The 21435-nt window shown below is 36.3% G+C and overlaps 1 protein-coding gene across 8 annotated transcripts in view; it reads left to right on the plus strand.

Annotated features, from left to right (window-relative positions):
- Window positions 1-21435, plus strand: part of INVS (inversin) — a 98601-nt gene that overhangs the window by 35948 nt on the left and 41218 nt on the right. For 6 of the 8 annotated variants that reach the window (XM_055798588.1, XM_055798589.1, XM_005231127.4 and 3 more), the window contains 3 exons: window positions 8432-8605; window positions 13454-13621; window positions 19685-19865. In XM_055798588.1, coding sequence (XP_055654563.1) covers window positions 8432-8605; window positions 13454-13621; window positions 19685-19865 — 523 coding nt within the window. Of the gene's footprint in view, window positions 1-3797; window positions 3839-8431; window positions 8606-13453; window positions 13622-16781; window positions 16922-19684; window positions 19866-21435 lie in introns of those variants that run through there. The other 2 variants (XM_027777859.2, XM_027777861.2) reach the window with 2 other exon arrangements.

A 21435-nucleotide genomic window follows, 5' to 3' on the forward strand; every position in this document is an offset into this window, starting at 1 on the left:
AACATGAATAATATTTAAAGACAATGAAAGTATAATCACTGCCCATACTGTGATTGGTGTAGTATATAGAAAAGCATACCTGTTTTTTCTTTTCAATTAATTAAATGTCATAATTTTGTGATGATGTTTGTGAAGAATTAACTGAATCATATATTGTATTCCTCTGAAGAGTTCTTGACTGTTAAGTAGTCTCTCTTTTCACAAAAGAATACTAAGAAAATAGTGCTAAAATGTCTTACATAAGTGCCACTTAATTAATAATGAATATATTTCAAAAATAAAAAATTAATAAGCTAATAAATTATTGAACTCTGGTGGGATGTGTAATTATCAGCTTTCTGAAATCCCTACTGTCATGGATGGTGGACTTACTGCTACTCCTCCTCTCTTGTATTCAAATGCGCCCCTTGAAACCAGCTGACGTTTGTGCTTCTGGTTTTGTGGGGACTTTTATATTATGACTTGCCTGCAGTCTTCTGTGCACTTGCTGACAAGGCTTAGTTACTGCAGTTCTCTCTGTTAGGGGCTGTGATCAGTGGTTGATGCCTGATTTTGATAGAGATCATCTTAATAGTACAGAAACAGCAAGGCCAAGGCACAAAAGAGTTTTAATCAGTGAATCATTCTTTGGGAATCATAACATTGCAGAATTTCATAAATACTGGTAATTAATGTTTTCCATAGGAAGAAGAGTAGCTGAGGGAAGTAGCTTATTTGACCTCAGTAGCATGGAAGAATTTAAAATTATTTTCTAAAGGATAAATATGTAAACTTAAATAGAAAATTGGGTAGAATGTGCACCACACTGTCAGCAGTAGGTTCTTCAAGACTAACTGGATCTTTTGCTAGCTGGTTTTCTAGAAATAAATTCAATAAATGACCTTTTTAGGCCTGTATGAAAGTATTTACTGTAGTGCTAGATGAAAAATTGCAAGGTAAATGGGAAATTAGGACATAAAATGTAAGAGTACGGTAAAGAATTTCATAATGAACTAAAACCAAATACAGCTGAAATAGGAGCTGTGAGATCAGAAGTGTATTAGAATGCCTCAACAGTTGCACGTGCATCTAGTATTAGTATTTTTCATTAGCAAACTTAGCATCACAAGTAGTACTTTTTCTAGGGATACTTCAGTGTGACACAAGATTAGGTGTTATTGTCAGTCAAATACAGGATTGGAGTATCTGGAATGAGAATACTGAAAATAATTGAAATGGTTGGAAATGAGAGAGTCCAAAACGCAGGGGTTGAGGGCAGAACAATTTATTCTATGTATTATGAATTTATTATTTGAAAATTACTGAGAAGGACATCAATGTGCTAATTGATCAGTAAATGTACTTAATTGATGAAAGAAATACAGGGTTTGATATATCTGACAAGACATTTGCACTAACAATAGACAAATATCATTGCCATTCAGGAGGATACTTAGTGGTACACTGTCATGTCTTGTTTGTGTTCAAAACAAATGAATTCAAACTAAAATGAGTGCAGAGAGCTGACAGTGTTGGGGGGGGGGGGGAATGGGGTTTAATCTTTGTTATTAAGATGAAAAGACCAACGCTTGTTTAGGTTTTAAAACCTGCACTATACTTCCATGGGCAGAGAGTGAAATTGTGTGCCTTTAATAAAAAACCAAAACCAACCAAACAAAACCTAAAAATCCCAGCCCAAAACTGAGAAAAATGGGGGGAAATATCCAAAACACCATAATTCCACTAAAAAAAATAATCTCAAAGGATTTTTTGAAAAGGTTTAGGTGTTCTTACTCCTTATGGTGCTAAAGTATTTGGTTTAGTAACCTAGAGGGTCAATTTTAACCTTCAGTTCTAATGTGTGGTTTGTGTGTAAATATTTTTAAGGCTTTCTGTTCTACTGGAAGTATATGCCCTGACTATCTTCGGTGCTTATGGCTGTTGTCAGTGAAGAACCCTTAAAACCCACCTCCTTTGTAAGGGTCACTTTTAAATTGTTTTATGTTCTTTTGGACTGTCTGTTCCCAGTACTGGGAAAGCAGGTATGTAATTTTGAATTGGAGCCAAAGTAACATCTTCATGGTTTAACAGCTTGGCATTCTTTTTGACCCCTGCTGTGTTTACCAGGAGGTTATACAGAGATGCTGGGCTGCCTTTTCCCTAGCTCTCTAGCAACCCTTACAGTCCATGAAATCTTCACAAGCCTATTATAGGTATTCTGAAAACGAAGAGTAGCTGTGCTGTAACAGTCAGTAGTCAGCTCATGTGTGCTACATTATAAATTATTACAAGTCAGTCTTTCAAGTCACGTTAAATATTTCACATAGATTAGAATTGTTATGCTTTTTGAAATTGTGGTCTCAGCAATGAATAGGGAAATAAGCACTTTTTCTGTATGTATTGGCTCCTTTTAACCCACTGATGATGAGGTGGTGATAGCCAATCTATGGACGTGCTTTTAATGCTTGGAGAGGTGCACGTATATGTGTGGAATGAGAAGGGAAATACGTTTTCACAGAGCTGTGTTGCCCATCAGCAAAATGTTTATAGAATCCAGGTGAACTTTTTAAAGCAAGCTTGTATATATCTGAAATATTTAAAAGTTTGCTATGCAAAATACTTGGGTGTCATTCATCATTATGTGCCCAGGAGAACTCTATTTGGGATTCTGCAAAATATTCCTGATTGTTAGTGCATAATAAATGGAAGTCTGGACTACAGTCAAACTGATACAGTGTCATTTGTTTAGATGAAATAGTTCTGTTCCCCCTTCCCATTTATCCGAGAACCACATCTGGTACAGGAGAGGGTTATCAGTTTACTGAGGCTTTATCCATATAGAATAGCATATAAAAGTAATATAATGAGAAATAATATTAACAGATTGAGGATTGGTTCCTTTTCTATTAATAAGTGTACTTCATCTTTTGGTTTTGTCTGTAGTTTGGGAAAGTGTTTGGACCCATATCTACTTAATGACTACGCAGGAGACATCTGTGATGAAACTTAGTTTCAGTATGTGCATACTTTATATTAGGATGATAATAACTTCTCCATTTCAGATGGTGTTTTATTTTACATAACCACAGTCAGTAATCCAGGTTTTTACATTTATGTATTTTATATGATATTACTTTAAATGTCCCCATTGCTCTTATACTTTGACTTCCAGTTCACAGAAAGAAAATGTTACACATTTTACAGGAACTGTACTCAGTTTCTTTTCAATTCCAAATCTGAAAAGCATCAGATTTTAGGTACCTAAGAGGAGAGGAAGTAAGATTTTTTTTTTTAGTAAGTATTAAATGCAGTTGTTATTGTTATTTTATTCCTGATAGCTGAGCAGTGATCCCAACTGCCATAGCCGGCATAGCCAGGCTTCTACCGAATGTAGCAGAGCACTGTACATGACCTCTTTGCTGGCAGGTTAATCTGTCTGGGTCTCGGAAGGAACATGCATGGTATCTCACAGTTGAGGAGAGAATACCCTGTCACCTGTTAAGGAGGTTAACATTTGTGTCTGCTAAGAAATTTCTGGAAGGATTTTGCTTACATGAAGAATAAAACCTTTCACAAGAAACAGGATTATGTACAGCAATTTGTTGTTAGCTCTGTGTTAGTCTAAGATTTATGCTTTAACAATGTGTCTTGGAATTAAATTATTACATTTACTAAATTAAATATTTAAATTAAATCTATTAAATTAATACATGTATTAAATTATCTCCATCTATTGAAAAGGTAAATTAAAAAGATCCATTAACAATTCTGAATCTTTCTTATACTGCTAGATATCATGTGAAGAACAAAAATGTCTGCTGGATCCTTGTTCATTTTGAGTGCTGAAATATTTGCACAGGTGTGTTTTTATGATAGTGTTTTCTATATTAGGTTGATTGGTCTACTGTGCTACCTGTTATCAGAGAGCCAGCTAGTAGAGGTGGGTAACGTTATTTGAACCTTTCCAATGAATAATATACGAAAATATGATTGCTCTAAATGTTGCAGTACAATTGAACTATTTTAAACAATGGACCAGTAGGAACCTGTATCTGCTTATTTGTTTGGAAAAAGGCTGAAAACTGGCCCAGAAAGGCTTTAGATGTTAGAGTGGCTTCGCAGTGGTGCTGGAATCCCTCTCCCTATACCCATATGCCCACGTTAGGTTCAGTCACATACCAGATCTCCTGTTCTCTGTTAGTTTGCTAGGGAAGAAGAGGACTGCCGCTGATCCAAGGAAAGGAAAAATAAATATTCTTTTCCTTCCCACTGCTGAGTGAAGGTACCATGACCCAACTTCTGAGGAAGTGTTTGAAACAGAGGCGCTGGGTGACTTAGGGCAGGACTCTGCCAGGCTGTATAGCGTGGCACGATGTGAAGTGTGAGGCTAATGTTTTTAGTGCATTGGTAATACAGCCATCAGTTATTTCAGTATCAACCCATGACTGGGATCATAACAACACTGTTATCAGTACAAACCTCATTTTTGCTGTAGACTTTTGCTTAGGTGACCATATGGGGCGGAGTAACCTTGGCTGGTTGCCAGATACCCACCAGCTGTGCTCTCACTCCCCCTCCTTAGCAGGCCAGCCAGAGGAAATAGGTTGAAAAAGCTGCTTCAGATGGATGAAGAAATAAACACATTATCTTGTAGGCCCAGAAAAGTAGGTAGAAAAGAGTTTATTGGCAATTTCCTGCTGGAACCTGTTTCTGGCAATACAGTCGTATTGAAAATACAAGACAATTTTTTTCTGAGTGAATGTGCAATTTTGGGAATAACTTTTTCAGTTTTAGAAATAATCTGAATTCTGGCAAATGCATTGATTCCAACTAAGATGTTTCTCCCATTGCTTTTTTCTCTGTTGAAACGTTCAGGTAAGTAAAGTTTTTCTGACAACTTAGTAGTTAATCTTGGGGTCCAGAACTTTCTTGAACGGCAAAGCAATGATTGCTTATTGAGCTATCTACCAAAAAATTTGTTATACTCCACTGCAGATAGTATATGAGGCTGAAATTTTGAAATAGCAGAAGTAATTCATTGTGCTGAAGCTAGTTGTCAGCTGTTCTCTGAAACTGTGATGTAGTTTGCACACAGAGTTACATCTTTTGGCTAAAAATAATTTTAATGGAAAATGAAGGAATTTTAAGAAACAGCATTGGAATAGTAAATTTTGGCTACCAGGATCTGAGTTTTCTGTGCCGGTATTTAATCCTGCTTGCTCATAATGTTTCCACAGTATAACAGAAACATTTTAGAGACACTATCAATGTTAAGAGACCATGGACTGACCCAAAGTGCTTCATGCTGCCCAGGAATGTTTAGGCCAATCAAATGCATTTCCTATCTGTAAAAACTAGCAAGCTTAAAGACTTGTTATATGCAACAGTTTTAGAAAAATGAAGGAATTTGGCTAGCAGTTGCATTTCAGTTCAAGCATACCTTTTTCCCCTTCCACCTGGTAGGACTTAAATTAAATCTGCCATCAAGACATGTTTATACATTCATTGCATATTTACAAACGTAAACAGTAATCAGCTGAAGGTGGGGAATTTTTCCTTTGTAGTTAGTAGGGGTGGTATTATTTTCTAACACGTGAAAGAAACACAGCAAAATTCATAGTATTACTAAAGAAAAGAATAGCAGTTAGAAGTAAGCACATGAATAGGATCATCATGAGTAAGTAATTGTAAGTACAGATGTTTTTTGTGGTGGTGTTTTAAAAAAAATGTTAAATCATTTGGAGGGAACAGAATCTTTTGTGTTTCAGAATGAGCAAATTTAGTACAGATACATTTCCTAAGGAAAGGGATTTGTTGGTGGCTAAGCATGCAACAGAATAATACAGTAGTAACTGGTTGAAAAACTTTTAACAGCAAAAATAAAATACAGTATAGGGAAAGAAACTCTAACAATAAAATGCATGTTTCCTTAATTTTACATATTATTTTAACTTTGACTCTTCAGCTGAATTCATTCAAGAAGCACAATATACTTGTAAACCTGCCAATAAGTATCCATCAACAGGAGAAAATATTTTTTTTTGCATGTGTATGCATGCATATTGGGCAGGAAATACTGGAAACAAACCAAATACGTTATCCTCTGTGGTGGAGAAAAGCAGCTATATTTTTTTCAAGACTAATATACTCTCAAGTTACTTAATATTGTCTTCCCCGGTCTAATTCTCAACCACATCATGATACATTGCAATTTTGGCTTTTTTTCTTTTTTAATGAGTTCTGCAAATTCTTCTTGTATTTACCTGTAAATACAATGGCAGTAATGAAGGGGTTTCTCATCCCTAACTCATTCCCAAATTTATCGTTAATTCATTTTGAGTGTGTTCTGCATAGATTAGTAGCTGTGCAGGCATTATGCTGTTCTGCCTCTACTTCAGTGTATGCCTTCATGTGTGTCTGTGTATTAAATGGACAAAATCCTAAGGTTATGCTTTCCCTGACGCCCAGCAGAAGAAAGAGAATTGGTCACTACTTGCTGTGAGTGCTGTTGAAGAGTACAGTAGCCATGCTGTCTCTGGCAAGAGCAGTTTGCAGTTTCAGGCAGGTTTGTGGTAAGGTTTTTGGCAGACTTTTCTTGTAGGCTTTCGCTGAAGAGCAAGGACCAATGACAATAAATTGTAGCAACAGGAAGAAGTTATTTTGTCTGAGCTCATTCATTATTTGCTTTCCCTGTTTTGTATCTTAAAATAAAATAGTGTACGGGGTGGGGGATGGGCGGAAATGACATTCATTTATTTTAGGTGAAATGCATTCTGCCCACATAAAGGTCAATTCTTCCATTTTTATTAGGCAAAGATCAGAACAGTAATATATGCAAAATGCAAAATTTGCCCTTCCAATGTTTATGGCTGCTGTAAAAAAGGAAACTAGAATATTTTTATGCCCTGTTGCGGGATACTGTGGGGGCCTCTGCAATCCTTTGGCCCATCTCCACCCTACAATTTTGCTGAGAAAGTGATTCGCAATTCTGAGTCTTATGATACACAGAAGTGCAGCCATTCATTAGCACTGCTTGCACTTGTCTGCGTGTTTACTTTTTTTTCATTGTTTTTCCAAAGACAGCCTAAAGGGACTAAGTTAGCGTACAGGATTTATGAAAGAATTGTGGCAGACTGATCTATGTTAATTTGCAGGTAGTTCCAATAAGCAGAAGTATCTGAAAACGGGACTTCTGTTGATTTGAGTGTCACCTCCCTGTGTACATTGTCCAATAAAGCATCCTCAAATGCTGCAGCTTTTCCCTGAGTGGGGGAAAATAGTACAATTTCACTTCTCTTCTGAGCTATTTTCATTATATTTATGGGTAATTGGTACTTTTACTTAAACTGTCAATATGTGAATTTAGCAAAAAATAGTATTTTGTGAAACACTGGGAAATAATGAGCAAAACTGGGAGACAACATACTCCTTTCACTTTAGGAAAGATTAAAAAAGCAGGGAAGAATAGGGATGCTTAAAGTATGATCACACAAGTAGATCCAGATGTTTTGCTTTAATATTGCTCCAGCTGTTACTGGTCCTTGACTGAAACTCATCTGCTGAAGGTGGTTTGAAAAAAAACGTAAGATTTTGTTTTGAAGTGTAAGTATCAAAATGTTATGTAGCATCTCTGTTAGATGGAAAATATCCACCAAGGAAGGAGCAGTAGCAAGTCCAGGCTGGCTATACCTTAAATCACTACAGCTTCTTCATTATTGTATCTTTAAGTTTTGACTGGCTTCTTTAGTGATTTGAGAAGTAAACCAGGATTGTTTTCTTTAGGATCCACCCTCAGTTTTTAGCCACAGAAGCATTTCTACATTATTTCTGTTGAAAACCTAGTAAGTCCAGAGTGTTAAGTATTTTAAATGTATTACAAAGCTAGCTGTCCCATCCATTTGTCTTGCATACAGTAGATCAAAAGTGATATATGGTTCCCAATTTAAAAATGTAACGAACAATCACTTTCCTGTATGTTTGTTACTCGTTCAAATGAGTACATTTTAGCTCTCTGAATTATTCCCTGTTATTTTTCTTACTTTCATTTGGAAAATTGTAATCTTTCTTCATGTTTTGTTTTATTCCTCATCTGCTAACTCTCTGCCTTGCTGAGACTAGCACGGAATGGTCTTGTTTCAGTTTTTACATGATGTTTATTGAGGTTAAACTGTCAAGAAACTCTTGACAATATTGCACAATTTTCAGTATTACTGAACCCTGTCTTACACACTCTGCTAACAGAAGATATATATCTGATACTGAGTAGCAAACCAGACTTAAAAGTCAAGAATTAATGTTTTTTAACAAAAAATCTTCAGTAGATGTTTCCAAAGCTTAGAGCTGTTTTAATGCAGGTTCTTAGGCATTGTAATACAACAGTAAATATATCTAAACAGTATCATTGTTTGGTTTGATAAACTGGAATAAATTTCTGATATTTTTCTTTACCCAGGGAAATTACCGCTTCATGAAACTTTTACTGGCTCGTAGAGGAAACTGGATGCAGAAGGACTTAGAGGATATGACACCATTACATTTAACTACACGTCACAAAAGCCCAAAATGTTTAGCTTTGTTGCTAAAACATATGGCACCTGGAGAAGTGGATACACAGGACAGAAACAAGGTAAAAATATGGCTTATTTTAAGACAAGACTTGTAGCAGCTTTAAAAATTTGCTGTTAGCAGACATCCTTCCTAACACTGGGTGTAGTGATTTTGCTCTGCACTGGGGCCACTAAAGTGGTGGTGATGTTGACACAGCTGTCTATAGGTGCTACCTTTCAGAACTATATGGTGGGTTAGCTTTTGCAAGCAGCCAAATGCTCACCCTGCTGCTTTGTCACTCCCCCTCCTCAATGGGACAGATGGAGAAAATAGGTGGAAAGAGCTCACAGGTTGATGTAAAGAGAGGGAGATTGATCACCAGTTACTGTCATGGGCAAAACAGACTTGATTTAAAGAAAATTATTTTCCTTTGTTGCCAGTTGAAATAGCTTTGTATAGTGAGAAACAGATGCAAAAATTAGAACATCACCTTGAAGCCACCACCACCACCTCCATCTGCCTGGCTCAACTTTACTCCTTCACTTCCACTCGCAAGGATGTTCCATGGGTAAAAATATCCATAGACTAAATCTGTCTGGTCAACTTTCCTTTTTTCTGTATCTCTGTAGGTAAAAATGGATAATTTTTAGAGTCTCCTAGTCATATGTGGCTTTCTGGCCTGGGGTAGAATGTGATAACATTTGTCAAGAAGGTTTTCAAACAGGGCAATAAAAAGTATCAAGTTGTTGTTATCATTATTATTATTAAATGGACCAATTGGCAGCAGAAGGTCTGCTATCAATGCACATGCACTGTTACTTCCATGAGTGAATCATTTAGTGAGACGGATGTGATGATGAAGTTGATTGACATTCTGGCATAAGACTTTCATTTGAAGCAGAGCAGCAGTTAGTGACTTTGACATTTGTTTTGTGAATCTGCAGACTTCCTTGGGGAGAAAATGTAATCTTGACATCTTCAGAGCTTTACATTACTGCCGCCTTAGAATAAGTCCTTCAGACTAACTTTCTGTATCTGTAGTAACAACAGTTGCTTGAAAGGCCAGGAAATCTCCAGGTAACTTTCCTAGTATGTCATACAGTGCATATATCACTATGAGTTGTCTCACATCCCTTTGCAAAGTCAAGCCATGCTCTACCACATCAGTAAAATTACCAGCCTGATTCAGAAGCACCCTGACTTCTTATAGCCTCAGGAAATAATCTACTGATATTTGTTAAAAAAGACTGTAATTAAAATGACTAGCCAGAAAAGACGATGGATCTTAAAAGGAAAGTGGTACAGTTCTTAAAACAACTGATTTATGAATACTCTTCATACAGAGAGGTACTGCCAGTCCACAATAATACCACAGTAACCTGTTTTAAAAGAAGGAATAGATATTTAGACTATAGTAACTATATTTTTTTTAGGTGCCTCAGATTAGTGTGGTTCTTAAGCTTGAGTGCTTAGCGATGCTTGATTTAAAACTGATGTGAAATGGTGGCCTCCATTAGCATTAGTAGTAGGATATGAGGAAGCATAGGACTTTCACACAGTCCTGACAGGCATTCTAGGTAAAGGATTTCTTGTTTCCACATATGTTTTGAACAAAACAGAATCATGCCTCTTGTTGGCATGCTTGATGCGTGTTCTGTTTGGGACATGATCACATTGCCTTCAGTAGACAGATTTCTAGTAATTATTGTGGACCTGTTAATCTGGGAACATCTGGTTTAGATTCATGTGCTGGCAGAGTTTGTGTCTCCTGAAATTTGAAAGAGACTTCTTTCAAAGAACCCAGAGAAATGAATGTTCCCTAAGCCAATTTTTTTCTGCAAGGATATAGTAACAAAGTGTGAGACACCGTGAATATAGATAGCAAAAGGAAGACCAAAAAAATTCATTATGTAACTACCATTGGCAAGGGTAGGCAGGGTATTGAATACAGCTGGAAGAGTTACTGATGATGGAGGCTTTTTAAGCATTGAGCAGGAAAGTCTCTTACGATTTGTAAGTGATCTTGGAACTGCTGCAAAAAATTCTGCAGGAGGCACTAATCTACCGCTGATTCAAATGTGAGTGCCCTGATCAAGTATATTTGGATCAGCTGATAACCAGTGTACCAGCTTGACAAGGCTGGTCTTAGTGGAAATCATCATTATGTATCTAATATAGTGAGTTTTTATTCTACCAGAAGAGGACATAGTAAAAGAAGGGGACTGGACTTTCTAGTGATGTAACTGCTCAAATTCTGAAATCCTTATCTGATTTTATCATCTGGGAAGCAGGATAAGACAGCTGCAAGCCCAGTTTGCAACAAATGAACCTCTGTCCCTTCTGTACAATGGAGCTGAACCAGCCCATGCCCTAGCAATCAGCTGTTTGCCTTCCAGGATATTCTAACATGTGTCATGGAAACCTTGGCTATAACTACAGCAGTCGTTCCGGAGCGGTCATGCTGACTCCCTGACCATGTTAATTAATTAACAAAGGTATATGGAAACCAGCCAATAACTTTTAGGAACCTTGCCTGTTGTTTAGCAGATTTCCAAGGCAGTATTAAAGCATTGCCAGATTTCCCACAAAATGTAAAGCACTTTTATTGCAGTGCATGTCATGAGCAGTCACAGTAGCAAAGATGGAATTCAGGTTGATGAAAGGGTGTCTCAGGGACAGAGTCCAACATGTTTGACCCTGTTGGACACATAGCTTATTCGTTTATCTTACTGCAACTGTCCGTACTGGGACTGTCAGATATAATTCCTGAACATAGAACAACTGTCTTTTACATCTACTTCTATGTAGGCAACTGACTGAAAAGCAGGTTGTAGGTGACAGAAGACAGTAAATCAGGCTACAATGGCCTAATCAAAAGTTTTTGCTTTCATTGAAACTGTCAGTTTCTAGGGATACTGGTCAGCTCCACTTCAGAAATAACACTTGTTAACTTTTTACAAATTTCTACTGCTAGAAGTTTTTATTTCAATTCAAATCCCAACAGGCTACAATGGTTTGAACAAGCTTTCTGGTGCTGGGCTATATGTTGTTGTATGCAGTGTCAGTTACCAGACCTTTTCTTGCAGCTCCTCCAAGTCATGTCTTAGAATGAGCTCTTTTTCAGCAAACTACCAAATAGACAAATTATGTTACCATGGTACTAAACTAATAGCTTAAAGCAACAAACACAAAAAACAGATCCTTTTTGCCTTCTTTCTTTACAGAGACGTTAAGGATACGATAGTGAACTCTTATAGTGAACTTCAAGGGTGTTAATCCAGGGTATCATAGGCTTATACACTAATGTCCCACAGCAGATATTTCTCTCAATTTTCAAATCAAAGTGCCATGTAATATTTTGCAGGGGCGAGGGGGGAAGCAAGATGGGAAATAGAATTTGTTCAGTATGTTACAACCCTCTGTTACTTGGCAGTTGGGAAAGATGTGTCTGATAATATTGGTGTATTAACAAGTATTTTAGTTTTGCTGTTTAAAAAACACACACACACTGGTTTGCTTGTGTAATTATGAGCTCAATAACGCCCTTAGAAAGCCACTGGCAGTCTGTAATTGGCAGTAGGAGCATGGATTGCCTTTTGATGTTTTCTTGGACTGCCATGGGTTGGTGGGTGTTTGATTCAGTAATACTCAACCTCATAATTCTGAGTGAACAAGGACCATGTAGAAAGTCAAAACCATTGCTCAAGATGGATGCAAGTCCAGTGTCAGTATTCTGTGCCATCTTCCTCTACTGGAGAGTAATCTTCTTATATGCTTCTGCATTGATTTGTGTTATTCCAAGAGATCTCAAAATTTAAGAGGGACCAAATAATTACTGCAGTTGTTCTGTAGTGCAGCCTCTGGTGCTGAGATCATTCTAACTTGGACATGACTGCTTAACACCAAGCTCAGATACTTTCTCCAGATCTGAAATTGCTGTACCTGATGGCATTGCCCTGTTGGCTGGCTAAGTAGCATGGACAGTATTCTCCTGACATAGTCCAAGAAATCCTCATACAAAGCAATTAATCTTCTACCAGAAATACTTATATTCCAAACATAAGGGCTTCCCAGTGTGGGTCTCATGTAAGATGGTGTAGCTTAGACTTAATTCAGACCTCAGCAGCAAAGATGTGTGAGTATCTACCCTTACTCAGGTAGATGAGCCTCTTGTTCAGTTTTGTTTAAAGCCTGTTTTCCACTGATTTGGAGTTGTCACCCACCCTAGGTACATGTGCTCCATTTTCTGTCAGTCCTTTTTACTGAGGTGTAACAAAAGTTTGCTCATTTGCCGGTTGTTTAAAGCTGGTTTTGCCTGTGGTCCCTCCCCTCTGCTCAGCACTGGTAGCACCACAAATGGAATGCAGGGTCTGCTTCTGGGTATCAAGTACAGTAAGGGCATAGACATACTGGAGCAAGTCCAGTGGAGAGCCACAAAGATGATTAACAGATTGGAGTCTCTGACCTCAGGGAGAGGCTGAGACCTGCAAATGTTTAGCCTGAAGAAGAGAGATCAGGGGTAATTTTACCAATGTATATAAATGCCTGATGGGAGGCTGTAGGACCCAGACTTTTCTGAATGGTCTCCAGTGAACAGATGAGAGGCAATGGGCACAAGCTGAAATATAATAACTTCTGTTTAAACCTGAGAAAATTATATTTTTTTTAACTGTGAGGAAGGTCAAACACTGGAACAGGTTGTCCAGAGAGGTTGTGGGGTCTCTTTGGAGATAACTACTAATCTGACTGGACAGTGTCCTGATCAACCTGTTCTAGTTGACCCTGCTTTGAGCAGAGTTGGACTAGGTGATTTCTTTCATTCTGTGAAAATATAATTCAATCATATTTCAGGTTCTAACCAACTTTAATGTTCATCTTTTAATCATATGTGAGTGCATTTGTAAAACTTGAGAATATTGTCTTCCAGCAAACTGCATTGCATTGGAGTGCCTACTACAATAACCCAGAGCATGTGAAACTTCTCATAAAACATGATTCAAATATTGGAATCCCTGATATTGAAGGAAAAATTCCACTTCACTGGGCAGCTAACAACAAGGACCCTAGTGCAATTCACACAGTGAAATGTATTCTGGTAAGAATGTCTATTATATATATAACACTTTCTGTATTTGTTACTTCAATAGAATTTTTTTATTATCTTGAAATTTATCATTTTAGTCCACAGACTCTTTGAGAATGAAATAATTTGCTTTTCCTAATATCCATAATTTTGTAAGAAATCATCTTAAATATTTTTCCTCTCTTAAGAGGGATTTCTTCAAAGTTCTATAGGTCGATATCTTTGTTCCAACTCATGGACTGTAAAATTTCTCTTAATTAGTTTGAAGTGTGTAACTATTCATTAGGGGGTATGGGAGGGAGGAAGGGGTTGCAAGTTCTCCTAGTTAAAATGGCCAGTCACGTGACTCATCTCGGTTGCATCTCACACACAGATTTTTGTTGCGTGTCTTCATTATTTGAAAGTTTATTTCTAGTTATAACTGTACTGACAAGTCTAATTTAATTTTGTCTTTCAAGTCAGAATTCTGGGAACTATTTGATCAATTATCAGTCAGCATATGATCAATTTATTGAGAGGCTTTCAAAATGTTTTTGTGTATGGATTTAATACTTTTTCCTTGATGGCATATTTTCTCTTTCTGCAGTATTTCAGTTCCATTTTCTACACTGACAGTTATAATGAGTAGAATGAAATCATGTGCTCAGCTTGATTTTCATCTTGATTTTTATTCTGTGGAAATCTCTGAAATTCACTAACATGGAAAGATACAGAAGTCTCAATTGAATATTTCTCCCATTACAGCAATCTCTCTATTATCTTTGTCTTTCAAAGGTCTTTCAGAACTAGACACATATTGATTGTAAGCTAACTACAATGACTTATACGTCTGTTTCCCTGATTAGCTTGCAAGTTGAGAACTAGTGTGGCATATTAAAATTTGCTTTGCTTTTCTCCAGATCACATTGATAATTTTACTGTTACTGATACTTTTTTTTTACAATGAAAATAGTTTTTGAGAAGTTTCCAGTGTTAAATTAATGCGATTTTATTTCTGTATTACTTCTGTTTATTCAAGTTATTTGTAATTTGATCTAAGTTTTGAAATAATTTGTCACAAACAGAATTTTGTCTCAAAGTTTTAGTTTCTATATACCATCTAATTTTCTGCCACATTAAGAAATAAATTTTCTGAAAAGTAGGTAAGGATTACTGTATTCAGATACAGACTTTTTCAAACATTAGATAGTCAAGGTGAACGTTGTGGGTCGGTCCCAGCCAACAGCCTAACACCTGCACAGCCACTCACTCACCCCTCTCTTACAAGACTGGGAGAAAAGAGAAGGAAGGCAAGAACTCTCATGGATGAAGATAATGACAGTTTAGTATAGAAAGCGAAAGTTGTATGCAAAAAAGGGAGCTTATTCTCTACTTTCCATCAGAAGGCAGATGTTAACCACTCCCAGGAAAGTGGCAAAGGAGCTTCAGCGTTCATAATTGTTGCTTTGGAAGACAAACAGTGTAGCCATGATATCCCCCCTGCCCCCCTCCTTTCCTTGAGCTTTTTTTAGCTGACCATGATGTTATATCAATGAATATTGCTTGGGTCAATTTGGGTCAGCTGTCTCAGCTGTGTCCCATCCCAATCTCTTGCCCACCCCAGCCCACTCACTGAGGGGAGCAGGGCAGGGCATGAAAAAGATAAATACTTGATGCTGTTGAACCACTATTCAGTAACAGCCAGAACATGGGCGTGTTATCAACAGTTCTAATCACAAATACAAAGCCCAGCACCATACCTGCTGCTGCGAGGAAAATTAATTCCATCCTAGCCAGGTGCACTATAAAAGGTAAAAAATACCTGTCTCCTTACTGAAGGTGTTCTCAAAGATTCTCTTTAGGTAATACAGAATGATGATCATGTCTAGTTTTTTTGATTCTTTTCTTTTTAGCACTGACAGTTAAAAGAGTATTCCTGATTCCATCTAGCCTTTTTCGTGCATCAGTTAAATTGTTTATATTCCAAATAGTTACACCTGTATATGCTTGTTGATGGAGGAAGATAATAAAAGCAATTTAGCTTACAAAATATGCTGTAAACGTTGATGATACAGAAACATTGTTGCTAGGTAGATTAAACATGTTGTTGAGTATAAATACCTTTTCTTTTGGTGGTGGTGCCTCTGAGTTTAATCCTTTAGTAAGATCTTGTTTTCCCTCCAAACTGAAGTGTTTCTTCATAGATATCTGCCTAGCAGAGTTTCTAATCTTCCCCTCATTTCTATAGTTGCATTTTGCCGTATAACTCCATTCCAGATCTATTGCTCAGGCATCACCTCTGATTCTCATTCTTCTCTAGGTCTTCACATCCAGATTAGCATTACAGTTTTTCACATTGTTTCTGCATGGTACTTCTAATATATGTACCCATACAATTAAAATTTCTATCATCTTGTGTCTTAACTTACATAAGTGCATTTCTAAGTTCACAAGAATATTGTCTTGTAGTGATAGTGCAGCAGGCCGACAACTCTGTCACTGTTGCCTTTCCATTTTCATGACTGCATCCAACACAAGCCATTTGTCCTTGCTTTCATGATAGAGTGCTATAAGCTGTAAGCTATGTGCTGGTGCTCAGGTAGCAGTCAGATATTGATATTTACTGCTGCTCAGTCTACATTGGCAGCCTTTGTTGCCTGCTGACTAAGTTATGAAAAACAACACTGCTGTTGTTTTTCTCATGTTATCTTTGACACTCTGGCAGAATTCCCCAGAAAATTATATTTCTCTAGTGTCCTACTCAGAATTCTTCAGTGCTGCTTTACAAAATCTTGAGAAGAGTTAAGCTGCTGGGTTTTATTGAGACCACGGTCTATGATACTGAAAAATACTGTATTGTTTTTCCATGCCATCTGGTTGTGTCCATTCATTGTCTCCTGTTTATAAATTCCTAAAATTAAGGGTCATCTTTCTGTGTGCTGTTTTTTAGTACTTAGCTGAGGGGAGAATGTCAAAATAAACAATACTGAAAAGAGCCCAACTGAATGCTAAAGAAGTAGGTTGGGTTTGCAGGGGTGACAGTTATGCACACATTGGTTATATCTTATATTGAAATCTGTGAAATACAGTGAAAATGGAACCTATGACATATTTAGAAAGTAAACATGTGAAGTAGAGAGAAACTCTGATCAGGAGGTCCTCTCATAGTCAACTTCCTTTTCCACCTTTCCAGATTCAGCAGTGCTTGGTTACATGAAAAACTTTGGGAAGATTTAAGGAGAAAAGAACAGAATAAGGTTCCATTAATATGATGGAAGCAACTGCTTAGTACTCTGTCTATTTTGTATCTCTTCTCTTTATTTATTCTTCATGGTAAGAGACATGATATTTACTTATACAACACTTTCCATTATTGCCTACAGTTCCATTATTCTAATGACTGCAGAAAAATGTGTGTCTTCTGTGTATTGTGCTTAACATATTAGTATAGTATAGTATGACAGTTTAATTATAGTTTAAATATAGTTTTACAACAAAACCACTTTAAATCCAAAGAAATTATATTCCTGAATGTATACAAAATACAAAATTTTAGTTTAAGTGGCCAAAAATTTCAAAACACAAGTACTTTTAGACTAGAATATAAGTAGTGGCTTTGTCATTAAAAGATGCTTTACCACTTTGCAAAAGCAACACTTTTGATAATGAGGATATGTTCTGGGCAACATCAGGGACTTTGAGCCAGGAGTTCTAGGATTCATGTATTTAATATGTTGTTGTGCTTTTAGAAGGCTTGAAACTTAGCTATCCAGGTTACATCAGTACGTTACAGGTAGAGTGAAGAAGCATTTGGTTTCCTGTTTGTCCATTTTGTTCAAACAGGTTTTCCTTTGGTGGAGTTAGAATTTCAGTAATAACTTCTGTGCATGTCATCATTCATTTTTAGTCATTTCTTAAAAGTGATTCTCATAAAGATCACTTCTGAATTGTAGCAGTGGACTCTATACTCCCCCTGCTGAGCTCTTTGAGTAAACAGAAAGTAAGCATATTATCAGTTAGCTTTCTCTTGAGAATTATTAAAGCTGGGGAAGAACGTAAAACTTCACTTCTCAATGTAGTGGCTCAGATAAATACTTTTGAATGCTTATTAAAAGAAATGTTACTCATGCTTTGATTATTGTGGTTTGTGCACGTAACAACGTTAACTTTGATTGTATTTTTAGTTGAGATTCATATCTACCAATTTTTTGTTTTTAATAATTATTTGTTGTTGCACAAGTGGCTAGATACAGTAATGAACTACAGTATGTTTCAAGTATGTTAATTTTTTTCTCTAGCAAAACATGGCTATCTACCGATATCTGAAATTGATGTGGTCTTTTATATGTGAGACAGGCAACGTAGCATTTACATACAGAATGTGAAGTATGTAAATGTTTAACTTCAGAAAACTTAAGTTAATCAAATATTAGGAGGTTTAAGTCGACACTGTTAGAAAGTAAGACAGTAAGAATTCAAGAATCAGGGCATTGCAGAGTTCAGTTTACTACTTCAGTATTAATTTGACCAGATTGCACTTCCGAAATATGGTTAAATGTAGCTCTAAAAGTGAGGTTTGAGTTGTTGGGTTTTTTTTTTTTTCTATTAAATAGAACATACAGAATGTACAAACTTTGTCAATTCATTTTGTAGACAAACCACATCTCTGGAATTTCCTGACCTTCTGCTTCTTGATTTATTATTCCCAATGTTAGATGTTAATTTTCTAGGTAATATTTACTGCATTTCAAATAATGCAAATACAAGTGATTTTATGGCCTATTTGTGTGCCTAGTGAAGTTGGTAGGAAAAATTGCAGTTAGTTTAGTGAGGAAGGGATTAGGAACTTGCTTTAACTGCTAACAAGCTGCAGGGATCACAGTCTCTCCCTCCTCCTTCATAAGTATATTGTAAGATACAGTGTGGCTCTATTTTCAGAAGGATTGTTTTTCTTAATTATCATGGTTAAAATCCACTCTAGTGTTGGAAGTTTAAAATCTCAGGACTACATTCTCTTTTTTCTTTTGCACAGGGTTCCCATGACTTCAGTGAATTGTTCTGAATTGTTGGTGATAGAGCAGCAGACTTACTATCTACAGTTTATTTAAGCTCTTGTTTTGACATTCTGCTTCTGCTGTACGTTTGGTGTCCTGCATCCTGAATTTCTATTGTTTTATTATTTACCGTTTTTCTTTAGAGATACCTATTTTTTCAGGAAAGTGAAGTTTAAAGTTTGTATTTCATTGGCCTTTATGATATTTGCAGATATTTGGAGATCTCTGGAACACTGTGATGATGTTCACTTGTACCTGTTCTGTTCTTTTGTCTGAGAAAGAAAGTAATGAAGAGAAATCTGTCTAGAAAAAAGTTGATGAGAGGAAATTATCATAATATGAAATTAGATAGCTAGGGGCCTTATGTGAAAGTAATTTAGCATGTTTTTAAAGAAAATGTGATGAAAAGTCAAGTTATATCTATTAATTCCTACATTATTTGATCAAATGACTAATCACAATACTTTAGAAGGTTTTTTTACTCAAAATTAAGCCCATTACAAGTAGATGCATTCATTAGAAGTTCTCTCTAATTTACTTCTATCCTGTCAGCTAGAGACCTTGACATCTCCTTTAGAAATACTCTAAGTCATGTGGTTTGAAAATGCTGTAAAAGTATAATGAAAGGCATACGATTAACTTGTGAAAAAAGAGGAATGTCCTAGAAGAAAAATACAAAGATATATATGTTGTGTTCAGCTTAGGAAATCAAGTAAGAAGATCTAGTTATTTTTACAAGTGTCTGAGTTATTCTTTCAAAGATCTGTGTAAGGAGCCACTGGCACAACAGACTGGTAAAACTGTAAGTTGTGTATGAAAATCAGATCTTATACAAGTAAGTATAAAAAAAAATTCCGTAAGAAATACTTGAAGATAGCCTATACTGTAACAAAAGTATTTGATTGTAGGGCTGTATTCTACTGAACAAGGACGGTTTATCTATTTATTATAAGACTAAAAAAAAAAAATCTGTAAAGAGTATATAGTTTTCCTCTTCAACTTAAATATATTTTTAATCTTGTATATATATATTTTTTTTAAGGAAGCTGCACCTACAGAATCTCTGCTTAACTGGCAAGACTATGAAGGACGAACTCCCCTTCATTTTGCTGTTGCCGATGGGAATGTAGCTGTTGTTGATGTCCTAACCTCCTATGAAGGCTGCAATGTGACATCTTATGACAACTTGTTTCGAACTCCCCTTCACTGGGCAGCCTTACTTGGTAAAATGAACAATGCTGAAGTCCTTTAATATTTAATTGACTGTGGTGTTTAACCTTTGTCTCTGATTTTTATTTAATTCCAGCCGAGCGTTATGCTGACTGATCTCTTAGATCAATACAATAGAAACAATAGTAGTTTCTGCTAAATCAGGATTAAAGTTTGTGTGTAAACTGGGGGTTTTTAGCTTCAGTCTCCAAAGCATTGTAAAATGCACTGCTTCAGCAGGCGATATACCAGCATGTATGCCAGACAATCCATTGGGGTGCATGAAGGAAACATCAGAACTTCTGTTTATGTTATTTTTAATCTGAAAAAAATAAGAAAACTTTACTCATACATAATATATAGATTGATGATATCACCCTCTCTTGGTCCATATGTAAGATGGTCATGTAGAGTTTGCAAGGTGTCCTGAGGGAAGTGAGTGCTCCACAACATGGAGGGGTTGACAGTGGCATCATTGCTCATTTGTGTGTACTGCAGTTTACATGTGCCCAGTTAAGTGGATTTATGTGTTATACTATCTAGTTTTTACTAAACTACTCCTCAGAAAATAAACAAGTAACTTAAAAAGATTCCCACAAAGAAACAGCAGATAATCTGATAATGCCAGCACAAGTGAACAAGAAAATGGCAGAGCTGACACTTTTCCTACTCCTAGTACAAGCTCTTCATCAGATACATTTTGACAATCTAATCAGATCTGACAATAAGTTTTATTCAGATAAAGGGGTTTCTTTCTGCTCAGATTGCTGCTCTGAGACTCAGGTGCTTGGTAAATTATAACTCTGCATATATTAATTTTGCATAGTTTGATTTTACAGGTTACAAAACTGGATCTTTACAAAACAGGTAAAAACCAGATTAAATATAGTCCAAATACAGGAAAACAACTCATTAACTGACAAGCACAAAAATAATATGATTTAGAAAATTGACCTCCTATTTTCCGTTTCCTATGTACAGGGGAGAAAAATAGCCACCATGTACATACCGGATAAAAAGAAAGAATCTTCAAACACTTTCTCTCCCCTTTTAACGGCTTCATCCCCATGATCCTTTGGGACGCTGCTGACAAAGAATGCAAATAGAAGAATCGGATTGCTCACTGGAGCAAGTTACTGCAATTTCAGTGACAATATACATGTAGTCTGATTATGTTTACTTTAAAAAACAGAAAGAAGGAAAGAATGTTATCAGATTCGCATTTGCATTCAAGTAGGGATATTGAATTTTTACAGAGAAACTGTGAAACATTTTAAGTGTTATAAGATTGATCTCCCAAATAAATAGTTGTTATCACTTTGTTCTGTCCAAGAAACAAATTTTATTGTGTTTTTAAATTGATTGTATTTAGGAGAGTTTTGTCTGTTGGAAAAATGGATTGTCTAATCAATGTGGACTAAAGGCGGGAGATGTGCCAAGACCTCCAGCATCCTTTGTGAACTTGATGAGGTCTCTAGGTGGCATATGCCCATGGGGAACTTCTGATTGGTAAATTATGATTAATTTTTAGGGTTCAGTTTTTAAGTTAGATGCTGTATAATAGATTTCAAAGACTAAAATGTT

Source organism: Falco peregrinus, chromosome 3, assembly GCF_023634155.1.
Source record: "Falco peregrinus isolate bFalPer1 chromosome 3, bFalPer1.pri, whole genome shotgun sequence".
NCBI classification, from domain to species: Eukaryota; Metazoa; Chordata; class Aves; order Falconiformes; family Falconidae; genus Falco; species Falco peregrinus.